Source organism: Antrostomus carolinensis, unplaced genomic scaffold (assembly GCF_000700745.2).
Source record: "Antrostomus carolinensis isolate BGI_N321 unplaced genomic scaffold, ASM70074v2 scaffold1896, whole genome shotgun sequence".
Taxonomy (NCBI): domain Eukaryota; kingdom Metazoa; phylum Chordata; class Aves; order Caprimulgiformes; family Caprimulgidae; genus Antrostomus; species Antrostomus carolinensis.
Window position 1 is genome coordinate 36,174 of NW_010319613.1, and position 14,753 is coordinate 50,926.

The 14,753-nt window shown below is 49.3% G+C and overlaps 1 protein-coding gene across 1 annotated transcript in view; it reads right to left on the reverse strand.

Annotated features, from left to right (window-relative positions):
- Nucleotides 1-14,753, reverse strand: part of LOC104525981 (protein Shroom3) — a 33,655-nt gene that overhangs the window by 7,371 nt on the left and 11,531 nt on the right. Inside the window, 5 exon segments of the mRNA XM_010169290.2 lie at nucleotides 66-584; nucleotides 1,669-1,903; nucleotides 1,906-2,570; nucleotides 6,099-6,175; nucleotides 9,241-12,493. Coding sequence (XP_010167592.1) covers nucleotides 66-584; nucleotides 1,669-1,903; nucleotides 1,906-2,570; nucleotides 6,099-6,175; nucleotides 9,241-12,493 — 4,749 coding nt within the window.

Genomic DNA, 14,753 nt, shown 5'->3' on the forward strand with positions numbered 1-14,753 from the left:
AGCAAGCAAGCAAGCAGTGGGTTCTGCTGCGACACTAGCCCACAACCCAAACAACAAGTGCTTACGTGTCATCTTCAACCAGCGTCCTGCTAGCTTTCTTCTGTGTCATCTTCCTTTTCATGTTGTTCTCCTTCAGCAAGCTGGTTCCACTGGGGAAAAGCCCTTCCATTAAGTCCATGGTTGTCTTCATTTTGGAATCTGGATCCAGGATATCAGCCAGAGACTTGTCTTTATGGACAATTTCTTTTGCTAGAGCCTCTGACTTAATATCCTCTGGGGTCTTTTTCTTTGTCTTTACTAGAGGTGCTGGGCTGAGTGTCCCAGAGTCCAGGCTGCCGTTTTCTGACTCTCCAGTGATGACTGCTGGCTCTCTGTGGTTGCCTTCAGGTTGAGTTATGGGCTGTCTATCAAAGCTTTGAGGCCCTTCAGAAGAAGCAGGTAACTGCTGCTGCTTATCCACTGCAGATGGAGAGCTAGTCCTCTTTGATGCAGGTGGCAAGAGAGGCCAATTATTTTCACCGACACTGGTACCCAACCCGGTTATCTCCCTCTCGGCCAGGGCTTTGGGAAAGCTTTTGAAGCCGCTATGGACAGAAAAATTCTGTGAGATGAAGATAAACTTACCGCACAGGACCACTGTGAACATATGGTGAAGGCCTAAGACAAGTAAATTTTCCTCCTCTCTCACTTATTTTTGTCTCTTACATTTCACTTCAACACGGAAAGGTCCCTAGTATGAAGCTACTGGCACCAGAAGCATATTGTCCTCTCAACTTGGACACTGCTCTTTTGCTGTTCCAACACAGAAGGAACTAGTGAGTGACAAGTCACTTTGTTTTCTGCTCACAGGCTGGGGACACTGAGTGTCAGCACCTGGGAGTACCAGCCTGAGCAATCCATATGCATTTGTTCATTTTGTGTCGGAAAAGCCCATCGCTACCACAGCCCTGGCCAGATTCTTCCCAGATGGAAATCAGAGCAGCTTCTTGGGAGCAAGGGAAGCTATGCCGAGTTAAAGCAGCTGGGCACTTAGCCCAAAGTCCTATCCTTCAGGAAAAATTCACTATAGAGTGTTACTGTGTCATATTTGTGTTGTCACTTCTTGGCAGATGGTCACTGTTTCATAACAGCATTATTTTGTGGCAGGCCTAAAATGTGTTCTGGGAAACTCCAAGTGTTTGGAAAAACTGTCATGGATTTTCATAGTTCTCTCTCAAAACCCAGTAACTGGAAGGAGTCAGCAGCTATTTTAACTCTTCATGCTGGAGTAAGAAGCAACTCCACTGAAACTCATACAGTAACTGCAGGGAGAAGGAGACCAGGATAGTTTCTCAGCCACAAACCCCTTTGCCTTGCTTACTAAGCACCTGTCTGTGCATCTGCTGATGGATGACACAAACACTTTTGCCTTCTTGCTTTGTGCCCTGCCTTGGACACATCACCTGAGAACTTGTCAACCAATAAAGCCTAGTGGCAGCAAGTCTGTCTGTCCCTCTCCCCTTCTAACATGTGCACTCCTCTGCAAGCTTCCCGCTCAGCTACCAGCTGTGGGTGGGTCGCTGCAGCACAGGGAGCTGTGGAGGTCAGTCACATTTGTCTGGAGCCCCACATATCTTACTGTATATGGCACTACAATGCCCGAGACGCTGCCTTACAGCCCTCTCTTACCTCACTCTGGCCTCCTCTGTGAGCCTGGTGGATATGTCTCCAGCTGCCTCAAGCACCGTCGGTGGGGGAGGAGGTGGGAATTCCTCCGTGCCATTTGCAGAAGTGCAAGAGCTCAGTTCAGGAAGAGGACGGGATGGCAGTGGGGGTGAGAAGGGTGGAGCAGTGACAGCGGGCTGGGAAGGCATGACAAACACCTCGTCGTCTTCATCGTCCTGCAGCAACGGCGGGGGGGGGGGACCGACTCTGAGATCCGGAGATGGGTTGTCCCCTGGGGAGAAGGAGTCTCTGGGTCAGAAGAAGTGCTGCTTTGAGTCGGCAGGGACTGCCACCTCTGGGAGAACTTTGGCCCAGCTGCTGGAGGAGACACCACAGCCCTTGGGTAGCTGTTGTCTTTGACCAAATGAGCCCACATCGCTTTGGGTGGGAGGGATCTGTGAAGCAGCCCAGATTTCCTTCTCCACATCATTTCTTCCGTGGGAGTCTCGGGGGATCTATCCTGGACAGCATCTAAAGACTGTGCCTGAATATTACCATTGCCCTCAGGGGGAACAGCATCTCGTTTGGCATGCTGCTGTCTCAGAGCCTGGCCATTAACCGCACTCTGGAAGTCTGAGGGAGTCTGGGTGGGCGTATTAGGGGAGGATTGGCCAGATCCAGAAGCAGTAAGGTTAAGGAACAAGGGTTTAAAGCCTTGCTTTTGCTCAGGATAGTGACTCCTTGCCTCTGTTGGGGATGGGACCAATTCAGAAGTCCTGCTGTCTGGCCTGGAAAGTTCTGAGAGCTTGTGGTTCTCGGGCAGTGTGGTGGACCTGGTGACAACCTCGCTGCTGTGGTGAGGATGGGGATAATAACTTGGGAACACCACTTTTTCTGAGTGGCTTCTTTCTTTCTTGCTGAAAGACCTAAAAACCAAGAGAAGAGACCATGATAAGATTAATAATTAATGAATGAGCAAGAAAAGTTATTGTGCACCTCCTTAATGAGCAAATTATGTAACCATATCAGAGGCCTGAGCCAGTGCCTGTTGATCTAAGTAAAGTGCAGTTTTGCTTTGAAACTGGAGTAAAATCCAGTGTACCAATGCTGGGGACACAGATCCACTCCCACTCACCACCTCCCATCATTTTCAGTGTGTGCTAGATCATGCACACATGTAGCAAGCATCACAGCAGTAACTTAAGAGAAAAAGATTTAGGAAAATCTAAGTGCCTGGCTTCCTTTCCAGCCCTGCTCTGAATTTTTCCTGTTACAGATGGGGCTAGTAGTGACTGCTGTAAGATGAGACTATTTGACATTATCTACCATCAGACTCCATTCTCAATTGCTGACAATTTTAGGAATTTCAGCTTTATGGGCCAGAAATTCCTGTAACGTTATCTGCTCCTTTTGGAAAGGTGCCATTAAAATGATTCCGCTGTCTCCAAGAACAAAGTGAGGCCAAAAAATGCACTATTTTGACTGCGGAGAAAAATAATAAAGAAAAGCTCTTACAACCTTGGAATCCTGTTAGAAAAAAAGAGCCCCACTCAGGCAGGTGTTATTAAACCCAAAGCCAATACACTTCAACTGCAAACGGATGTTAAGGCTGCAAAACCATCAGATTAAATTATTCCTTCCAGGTCTTTTAAAGATATTCTCATGTGAGGGGGATTGGACTAGATGATCTTTTGAGGTCCCTTCCAATCTCTGTGATTCTGTGTGATTCTGTGAGCCTGAGAAACAGTGTCTGGCCTTTGAAGTGAGGATGCTGTGCAGAATACACAGCCAAACCTACTTACCCATACGGCTATTTAGCTGGAAAACAAAATGAGCAGTAATAACAGTGCTAGCAGATGCAAGAGAAGATGGCCTAACATCATGAGGTCATACCATAAAACAACAAAATACAATAAAGCTCTGCTGCCAATCCAGTTTCTGTTCTTGAGATGCATTGTTTAAATGCAACACCAACAATCTGTGATGTTGGAGACTTGGGCCCTAAATTTGCTCTTGGATGTACTGGTACAAATTCAGAATAACTCTCAAAGACAAGGGTCGTTCCTGCTTTATTCTGGTGTGACTGAGAATAGAATTTGGCAGCGTTAGCCCGGGAGTGGGGAAGCTTCCCAGACAGACTGCTCTTGGTATTGTCTGTGGTTCCTGGACAGTAGCAATGTGTATTCTTTTCGGATGCTCAGTGTTTGTCAGAAACACCAGATGGTAATTCTCTAATTGAAAGATCTCTCCTACCGTGGAAGCAATTGTGGATTCTAAAACTGGTGGAGCAACAACCATTCCCCACACTGCTTACGAGACGGCTGCATTGGGACACGTGGGATGAGTAGCGTAAGAGCACGGAGCGCAAGTCACAGAGCACTGAGTGATTGCTGACCAGGGGTTTCCATAACTTCACCCTTTGAGTTTTCCTCCTTTAGCAAGACAGGTTGTAGGGATGGTCCCATCTCCTTTCCTGCACACTAAGCAGCTGTGTCCCAAGGAAACCTAGAAGCATCATTCCTACTGCCTGCTATTGCCTTCCCTGAAGGGCCCGTTCATGGACTACGCTGCATTCAGCGGTAGGATGGTGATGGTTGGATGTGAGAGGACTGGCTAGAAAACCAACTGTTTCGGGCTGACAATCACAGGACAGACAGACTGCATCTCTTAAGGGATAGATTAAAGACACTACAATGATCATGTATGAACCAGACTGGGAAATATTCACAGTGGGGCAGGGGAACGCTCAACAGTATCCTCATAGTGGAACCCCTTCTGTGATCATTGGCACATGGGTAAGGTCCTAGTCTACTTGTTCCTTTCAGTCTGCGGAGGAGTCAGACCTCCTTCTCCCCAAGAGTTAAATGTAAAACTTCTACCAGCTTCAGCAGTGGACTTATCAGAGCCCTCTGGCTTCCCAAACTCATGCCCATTCTCTTTCAGGTCATTTCAGGTGCAGTAACAAAAGAAAAATCACTCAGCAGCTGAGCCTCATAGGGTGGGACCCTGTGACCTCAGAGCCAAAGGCTTTTTCTTGTCTTCTCCCATCCTTTTGTTCTATCTTTTGGGAAAATCCAATTCTGATCGAGAAGGGCAATCAACCTCACATCTCCCAGAAGACACATGCCTGCAGAACATGCAGGATGCCTACGCATCATAAAGCTGTTAATACCAATAATCTTTGTGCAGTGAAGGGTGAAGAAAAAAAAGAGAAACCTCCACTTCGTGTCCCAGTAAACATTTTTTTGGTCTGGATGTTCAATCCTGTTACTTGAAAAACAGGTTGGGGGTGGGGGGAAGGAAACAGCAAGTAGTTATTGAGAAGAATGATGAAATGCTACCTCTAGAAGAAACAGGGAGGCAGGATGAACTAAAAAAGCTGTATTGTTCTCTTAAAAAAAAAAGGGGGAGGGGGAGGGAGGGAAGCAATTCCAAATCAAAGTAAATGGGTGTGTTTAAATAATCATAAAAGGATGTGCCTGAAGGCAGACTGAGTCCCTCTAAAACAACATTTATGTCTTCTTAGGGGCAAAAACGGCCAGCCAGTCAGAAGTAAGATCCAGCTTGACTAGGGGAGGCTTCCTCTACTTCTAGCTGTCTCTCCCTGACCCAGAGCTGCATGGTGAAACCTTTGGAGACAGCAGTGTTAACTCCCACCGTCACAACAGAGTGGGCTGACATTTACTGCAAGTTTGTGAGAAACAGAGCTCCTTTGTGAATAATTCCTCTAGTCCCTCTTGATGGTTTTCACCGTAATAGGAGTTAGCTGTTTGGGCACTCAGAGCTTAGGGCAAGCATCTATTTATTATTTAAATGTAAATACAGCAAGATCAACTCCAGTTCTAGTTACCTTCAAAACAATCCACTGCTAAGTGGATAGTTACACAAGTCCTAATATTATGAATTTTATGATTACACTTTTCTATTTTTAAAAACATTTCTCTCTCCCCTGTTGCTGAGCAAAATATCCTGTTTGCACAAAAGAAAGCAGCCTCCCAGTTCAGCAAGAAAAATTAAATCTTTCTTTCACACAACTGTTCACTTGCTTTTGGGGAGGCAGCACCCTGGATTGGAGAAAACCAGAGTGGGACATCAAGGTATTTTTTCTTTTAGAATTCTTCAGTTATGATAGCATACAAATGTGAGTTCTAACAGCAGATCAAACACATTTTGGAAGGTCTGTAATTGGAAATTTGCTGCAGAAACACGCTCTAAGATGACATGAGGAGGACTTGATAGTGAATTAATGTCTATAGTGGAAAAAAAAAAGCTCAGAGCAACTTACTCCTGCTAACTCTGCCAGGCACAGCACACCCTGAATTGTGTCTGTGTAGACTTTCTCTTGTTTGTCATGATCCATCTGCTTACACAGACAACGCATGACAACTGCTGCTGGCAGCAGGACGGCAAGAGCTGACCCTGCAGTGACAAAGGGGACATTAACATATACCTACCTGGCTCCTGTGCTGACCACATAGAAAGGATCTCTCACCATGGGGCCAAATTCACTGCTTTCCCTTCTCAGCAGGTCCTGGAGTGCAAAGACAGTATTAGCAGCAAGCAGAAAGCAAAACAAAATCACAAAACACTGATGTTTCTTAGTAAGGAGAGAGAACATATAGAGATGGGGGGAGAACTCTAGCATGGCATACCACCCTCCAAGCACCCTACTCCTGCTTAAAGGACCTGTCTGCCTTTTTCTGGATGGATTGTGGATCAACAGGCAGACTTATTCAGAGAAATGTCTTTTAAAAACCTATGAGCAAGTCCTTGCCTCTTCTAAAAACATGCTCAACAGTATTAGTGGAACCTGGGCATTCATTCACCTCTGTTTTACAAGCAAGCAAGAAGCTGAGACATCACTGAAGCAGCGTTAACTTGGGAAACTAAACAGGGAACAATCTGTGCCCAAGCCCAATGCCAAAACAGGACTGAAACACAGCAGAGATGCTGAACGCCACAAAGGCTGGAAACTCCAGCCTTTTTCAACAGAGGTGCTGAAAAACACCACCAAGTCTAGCACTTGGGTCTTTTGAAAACCAAAGTGCAAGAGCTACCTCCTCTTGGGGTGTTTAAGTCATCTAAAACCAGAGGAATTTTGCAGCTGAAATACCTTTGTGAACCTGACTCTCTCTGCCCCAGAGCTCCCACCATAGGACACCAGGCTATCGAGCCATGAAAGCAAACTCCGAGCCTGCTTTTGAAGAGGTTTGTATTTTCATTTAGCATTTCAGTGCCCCCCTTCTCCCCACCCTTAGTAATTTGCTTTTCTAGTCAGCGTTGCTGCAGAGGGAGGGTGAGCATAGATCTTGATTTAGGAGTCTAGGAGATATGCAGGCTGAGAAAGACTAAAAAAGCAGAGAGGAAGGAAGGCTGAGAATGTGTTCTGAGGACTGAGAGCTAATAATTCCACGTGGCTATCAATTTCCTTACAGCTTTAAACACATTCCTACAGTGACATTGCAATGGGATTTATATGCAGCCTGAAAGGAACACTGGACACTGAAAGGCTCTGAAAAACATAGATTGAGGCAGAGAAGTCTGCTGCTAAACTGGAAATAAACGTTTCCCATCAAAAAATTGAAAAGGCCAAAAAATCTCTAAAAAAAAAATTAAAAATCACCCTGTTGCTTTGGCTTTGTCCCTCACTTTTCTAGCTGTTGGTTTTGTATTGGAGGCAGATCAGAAACCTAATTGAGAGAGCACTTAAACATATTCTTCCCTTTCAAACAGACACTTATGGATTGGTGTGTGTATATTTAAAGTCAAACATGTTTTCTTGAATCAGGATTTAAGAACAGGATTTTCACAAGTGCCTTACTGCCTCTGGGACTAAATCTTCATTCCAGAAGTGGATACAGCTACATCACTCTGGGAAACAGCAGTAAGGGCTCTCCCCTCTCCTACACTTGAACTAAGACCCTGTGAACAGGTCTGTGCTGCTGTTCATCGTCTTCCTCGAGTCAGCTTCCAACAGGCAGAAACTCTGGTTTGGCTGCTGAATGTATGGAAGATAAAAAATGAGCCAACAAAGGGGCAAATAAAGATCTTAAGAATTACCCTGTATGTCACCTGCCCAAAAAAATTGGTAAAATTTGGGTAAAAATTAACTAGGGCTGCTTGTCGTCCCACCTGTCATTTAAAAGTACATTTTAGTGATTTTTCTCTTTCTGGATGCCTATTTTTGTCGCTGCTCTGACTGTGCTGGGAGGTAGAGAAAGAGTTGTAGCTTGGCCTTCAGCCTAACTTTCTTAAGGACTGTCTTTAGTGAACGCAAGACTTGATGATGGGCAAGCGTGACAAAATTGCACAGATGAGCCTGAAGCCTGGCTGGTGTGGAAAAATACTGATGGTGGGATGAGACAGCAGCGGTTATGGAAATGCATTCCAGTCACTTGATATTCACAAGCTGCTTTTTCAATTCTATTTAAAAACCACAGTGTGGGATCTGAGGTCTGTCGAGGGAGAACATTTAGAATGAAGCACACAATGAGTATGGGAGGATGGCTCCTTCCCTCGCTCCTTGGTCTGGCCTGTTTCCGAGACACTGCCCAGAGCCGCCTTTATGTTACTTGACCACTTCATTGCAACCAGACCATCTGTTCTGGGCCAGCAGCAAGTGCAAGAGTAAAAGGAGATGTCCTGGATCTCAGCTGCCCTGTAAATATGTGAGACTGTCCAAACACTCAGACTATGTGGAACCAGCAGCCTGTCCACAACGTTTTGGTTGTTTCCTCCCTCTCCCCGTGATTAATGGAGCTTGGCCTGGAAAGGGGCAGCAGAAGCACCACTGCTGTAAATCGGTGAGGCACAACAAGTTGCAGTTACCTAAATAGGTCTGACCAGAGTTCAGCCAGCTGAAGAGCTGGTCTGGACAGTTGTTCTTTAAGAAATCAGCCTGTTTCTACTATTTACCATCATCAGAGTCAGTCGAATTCTCCATTTGTGACATCAGTGCAATGTTCCCAGCCGCCACGGAGGCGACAAAAGAGGGGCCAGGGTCTCTGCTAAGTTTTCTCTCCAATGTTTCCCTCCAAGGCTGGAGGCAAAATAGAAGGGTTACTTGGCAGTGCCTCTGCAGAGCATTTCCCAGCACTGTTGGGCACAGTGGGAGTCAGGGCAATTTCAAGCAGCTTTTAATCTCCTCTACTTTGCACCAAGACAGTGGGCTAAGGCAGAACAGCAGCAACAGCGTATCACCACCTTCATGGCAGACCTCCACCAGAAAGGGGATCGGTGCTTCTCTGGTGATGTTGGCAGTTAAGAAGAGGACACCTCAGATGGGATGTCAGGAGCAGGGAGAAGACATGCACGCTACCAGCATCTGCACTGAAATGCCAGCATCTCTGAAATCCCTGAAGCAGCCCCAGCAGTACCAAAGCTGAACAGAAGCAGCACCCTGCTGGCAAGCGTTTGAAACGGCATCCTGGTAACTTCAACACCATGGATGGTCTCTATCTCAACATGCCATTAACCTCTCTCTAACCAACAGAGTAATTGTGATGACTGAATATCAGCTTGTCCTCCAACCTCCCCCCTCTTCCCCTGGTTCAGAGAGCCCTGCTTACCTACACACGTGATCCCCTTCCCACGTACCTGGTGTTTCTTATCCGCCGTAGGAGACGATCTGGAACGCACGTGCACAGGGACTGTCTGATTGTCGTATCTATCGAGCAAGTCTTCCACAGACACCGATTTCCCAGATTTTCTGGTAGTGGAGGGTGTTTCAAAGACCTGCTCCTGCTTCGCGTAGCAAGGCTGGCCCTGTGAGCCCAGAGGGTCTGTCTGTGTGCCTTTGGTGAGCTCCGTTCTGGCTCTGTAATCCCAGCACCTCTCTGGTTTCGGTCGGTTTGTCACCAAGCTATCCTGGTGCCCTTTCTTCTCATCTCCACCCATGTCAAAGCAGCCCATCAGCCCAGGAGGAAGGGTAGAAGACATCCGCCCTGTCCTGGATAACCGCTCTATGGACTCTCTCCGGCGGTAAAGGTTCTGGTCCTGGAGGGAATTGATGCTGGAGGCGGAGGAAAGGCTCTGGCTGTCTGGGCCACCTGCCTGTAGGCAGGAGCTGTGGGAGCGCTCCCTCAGCAGTCCAACATCTTGCGAGGACGGCCGTCTCCCTGTTTTGCGCTCGATGTAGTCGGCGAGGGCGTTCTGCTGGAGCTGCTTGAGCTCTGGCTTGGAGAGGCTAGCTGTGGAAGAAGCTTTGCCATCCCTTTCGAAGATCTTACGCCGATCAGCCACTGTATTCTCTGGGAAGACAAAATGGATGCCTTTCTTCTGGAAGGAGAACGGCGATGGCTCTCCATCAGAGATGCCCACCTCGTTCATCTTCTCCGGCTCTGAGTAAGACCGCTTCTTCTGCTCTGCCGTCAGCCGCTTGCGGCCCCCGATGCGCAAGACCTGCTGTGTCTTGGCCAGGGTGGAGAGGCTGCCTTCTGTCGGCGTGACGCTGTGCCTCTCCTTCGGGGTGTGGGGAGATGCTGCCATGCTCCTCATGCCCACGTGGGCCGAGGCAGGTCTCTGGGTCATCCTTTTGGGTGTGCTCCCGAACGGGGGGCTGATGCGACGGAAGGAAGTGGCCCTCAGCACCCTGGACTGAGCGTCTTTAATGCTGTTCCTGTAGGCCCTGTTAAATGGTGTGTCCAGCTGTGACCCCTGGGCATCCTGGACATTGTCCTTCCAGAGGATCTCCTTCTCAGGCTCACCTCCCAGCTGGAATGAGCTTTTACTCCTCGGGAGCTGAGCTGCCCTTATCTGCACCTCATTTTCAGGACACAGGCTGTAGTATTCACCTGGTTTTGCCTGCTTTGCCGAAGCCATCATCTGTAACTCTACAGGGTGCCAGTCAGCCTCTTCCAGCTTCCCGTTCCTGACAGAGGGGCTGGAGACCCTGCCCGGCTCGACAGGCAGCTGGCCAGGCTCACGGAGCTTGCTCCGCATGTCCTCCAGGCTGGGCAGAGAGCACCTCACGCCGGAGGGCTGGCTCGTCCTGTTCAGCCCGTAGTGTTGGCCAAAGCTGGGAACACCAGCGCTCTGGGGCCGGAGAGCGTTCTGCTCTCGCTGCTCAAACTTGCTGACCTTCTCCAGCACCGAGCAGCGGGGTTTGCTGGCATCTGGTTTGCCATAGGAAAAGCTTTGGGTGCTGCTAGAGCTCAGTCGGTTCCTCCCGAAATCCGAGGTCTTTGAGGGCTGAGGAGAAGGGAGCTCTTCACACTTTGGGTCAGCAGCACGGAACGGAGTCACGCTCGTGCCCTCCTCCTCCTGCCTCGCAAACACCTGTGGGTCCACGTCACTCCACTGTTTGTGCCCCTGTCCCCTGTGATCCTTCTCCTCCTTACTGCTGCTGTTCAAGAAGGACAGTTTGGTGTTGGAATAACCCTCGCCTGGTTGCATCTCTTTGAGCTCGGAGCTGCTTTGCCTCCTGGAGCTCTCTGGGATGTTCTGCAAGGAGGAGAAGCTATAATGCTTGGCCTTGCTGTGACCCCACTGGTGGTGAGCAGCAGCATTTCTCTCCTTTATCTGTGTGTTGCCATTTTTGTCCTCCTGGGATCCACCTGTCCAGTCCTCTTTGGGCTGGTAGTGGGTTTTTCTCTCACTGGTATCTCTTGGCTGGGGCTGCAGGGCTTGAAAACTGTGTTTGGAGGCCTGTGCAGTACTTGTGTTCTCTCGGTTGCTGTGTGCTACCTTGTGAGGGGGTAACAACTCCTCCTTTCTCGACGTGGTCAGGCAGACTTCTGGGCCTGCCGTGCTCGGAGGTTTTTGCTGGAGAAGTTTTGCTGCAGCATCGTGCTTCCTCTCAGCTGCTGGGGGCTGGTAGAAGATGGTTGATCTGTTTGTAGTGCTTTGGTTTCCGTTCTCATCAAAGCCCAGGGTGCTGCTGGCTACGGCCGTGTCGTAAGACACTGGAAGAGGTGGAGAGTACCCACTTTCTTTGGCCAGAGCTGGATAAAGCGTCCCATTATTGCTTGCAGAAGGCTGGGGCACCTGGGCATAGTGTGGCTCTGGGGAAGGTACTGGGTAGACACCAGTAGGCAGCAGGGGCTGCCCTGGCTGGGCTGGCTGGGAATAGCTCTGCTTGGGCTTCATGGTAGGGCTGCTCTCGGGGCTCTTCTCCACCACGGTGTGCAGATGCCCTTCTCCAAAGGTGGTTTTCAGCAGTGGTCCCTGGGATAGGGTGCTGACAAACGGAGGCCAGGCCCCTTTCAGCTGGGTTCGACCAAACTTGTTCAGATCGAGGCCAGAGCATGAGCTGGGCCTCTCGTGATGCCTGATGGCTGCGTAGCTGTCGCTGCGTGTGGGAGGCAAGGGAGGTCCCTTGGGGGGCTGGCTCTTGCTGTCTGAGGAGCCCTGGCCTGGCTGTGCCCAGGATGGAGCTGCGTTGTGCCGGCTGAAGCCGTGGAACCTGCTGTGGCCATGACTGTCCAGCGAGGCCCGGGCCTTGCAGATTGGAAGCAAGGCAGAAGACTTCACCTCATACTCCTCGGAGATCCCTCGCTGGGCGTCGTAGACTGTCTTGACGTACCTGATGTCAGCTTGCCTCATCCCCTCCTGCAGGCCACCTCGGGACTGCACGCTGTCCATGGAGCAGGAGTGCTCCTTGCTGAATGGAGGAGCAGGATACTCAGGGATGCTGGAGTTGGTGGAGAAGGAGCTGTAGGCAGAGTCTCTCTTGCTGTGGAGGTGGGAGAGCTGGTCGATGCTGTTGGTGGATTTGGCTGGGGACAGGTGACAAGGGTGGTATCCAGGGGAGGAATGGTCCAAGCTCTCCATGCTGCCCCGGGAACTGTACTGGTCAGGACTTCTCCTCAGATAGCCATGCTCATAGCCAGAGAGATCGCTGGTTGAGGAGCTGGGGAAGAGCGAGAGAAAAGTCAAAACCCACTGTCAGCAGAGGAGAGGCACAACAACTTATAAGTGAGCTCAGAAGCAAGATGTTTAGTTTTGAGAAGTGCAGTTGAAAACCCATATTTGGGCCTTACTCCATCCCCCTGTTTGCAGTCATCCAAGTTCACCAAGAGGAACTGTTTGACATTGCAACACATGGCTCTTATTTACCACAGAAGGGTGGGAGGGAAACACAGACAGAAAGACAGTGCATCTCTGGAGCCAGGGAGGATCAGCCCCACCCATCCAACCTATCCAAAGCACTTGGAAAGCTGAATGAGTGCAGAACCGAGGAGGAGAGGCGAACGAGGCATTCTGGGGGGGTGGGGGGAATCTAATCTCTTTCTTTTTTTCCCATTTCATTTCTTTTTATGGAGATGAAGGCTATGCCCTGGCAGGCTTCCTGGAAATTCAGCTGTCCCAAGGATAGTTTGTTTGCTGCGAGAAAACTAAACTGACAAGACAGAGAAGAGATGGATGTGTTTGTGTGTGGAGGCAAGTGGGGGTGCAACCACAGAAACAGTTTGAAGATGCCCTGGTAGATCTTTGCAGACACCTCCTCACGTAGCTCAGCTGGCACAGGTCCACCTTGGCACCTGCTCTGAGATACACGTGTGTCAAAAGATGACTCGTGGCTGCCAGAGATGTGTTCAGAAAGAAGGATATCCCAAGGCCTTTCTGTCAGTGGGCAGGGAGCTCCTGATGCCAGCCACAGTTCTTTTTACACCTCACGTGGGAATATCACCAATTTGTATTGAGTTTCCCCTGGTTAATTTCTCCTACCAGCCTGAAGGAAATACACTGAGGACTGGGGAGTGTAGCCTGAGGTTTTCACTTTCCTTCCCTTCTGTTCCCACCTCCCCTCCCTTAGATACCACTTTCTCTAGTTTTCTGTGCAGCTCCATGTGCTGTCCTGGCAGAGCCACGGGAAAGCACCAGGAAAGTAAAGACTGCTGTCTCATGTGAAGGGTGGCAAGGCAAAGCTGAGAGCTGGAAACAGGATCAGAGAGCAGCCTGGGTTTGACAGGGTGCTTGCTGCATCCTCAGCTGGCACAGGGAAAGGCAAGCTCCATTTCTGCGTGCTTTGCTCCACTGGGATAACAAAACCAAACCTGCTCCACGTAGCAGGGGAGCTGGGGATGCACAGCAGCCTTGGCAATCAAGGAGGCAGCAGTTGTGTTTGGGAACAGCTCCCTCCCTGACAAGTGTCTGCTGAAGAGCCCAAAACTTGCTCCAGATCATATCCCAGCCACAGACACTTTCACCCCGCTGGATTAACACCCACGAGCCCAAAGGACAGACAGGGGGGATGATAAGGATGGGGAAAGGCAGAAGGAAGCCTGTCTGCGAGGGGACAAAGCAGCAGCTCTGCAGAAAGATGCAGAGGAACACGGGCAGAAAGAGATATGGCAAATCTCAAGATAAAGCTGGTTTACTCATTTAAATGCACCACTCTCTTTTAGTTTAAAATAACTATCTCCCTGGCCAGCTGGCCACTAGATGTTCCCCGTGCTCCTCTTCAAGCACTCAAGAGAGAGAGCCACGCTGCCAAAGGCTCTGCCAGGAGCTGTGGCGGGGAAGCAAAGCCCCTTGATGTGAAAAGAGTATGTTACAGCATCATCTGTGCTGAAGGCCAGAGAGAAACATATGTTTTTTCCTGTAACCATCTCCTCACTTTTTTTTAATGCTGTTTTTCCTCCTCTCTGCCAAGGCTCAGTTTTGCCTGTAGAAGAAATGATGTTTAAATCTCAGTGGTTATAAGGAGAGTTTCCTGCTTCTGAAACCCTTCTGCCTTTCCCCATCCTCCAAGGGCAGAATTTAAACTTGTCCCCCCTCCTCAAGCTGCCCCCAACTTACCACTAAGAATCTTTTGGGGCTGTTCAGGGTAGCTCAGGGGTATGCCTGCCCTAGGCAGCTCTTCTCCCTGTACTCAACACACTATGTGGCCTCAAAGGAACAGCCTCAACTTGCTGGGACTGCATCACTGCTTCCAGTCTGACTCAGCCACTGTCCACGGCTAATACCAGAGGAGCCTCACACCACCTTCTTCTAACAGCACTAAGATTACTAGTTTAATCTTTTGGGGACTGATAAACCACTGCACTAATTTCTTAGAGAAACAGCAGTGCACACACAGGTATGACAAAGCTGACCCCTGCAGAAAGCGATTGCCACATCCCTTGCTGAACTTCTCACCCTGAGAGTATCGTTGGTGTTGCACTACT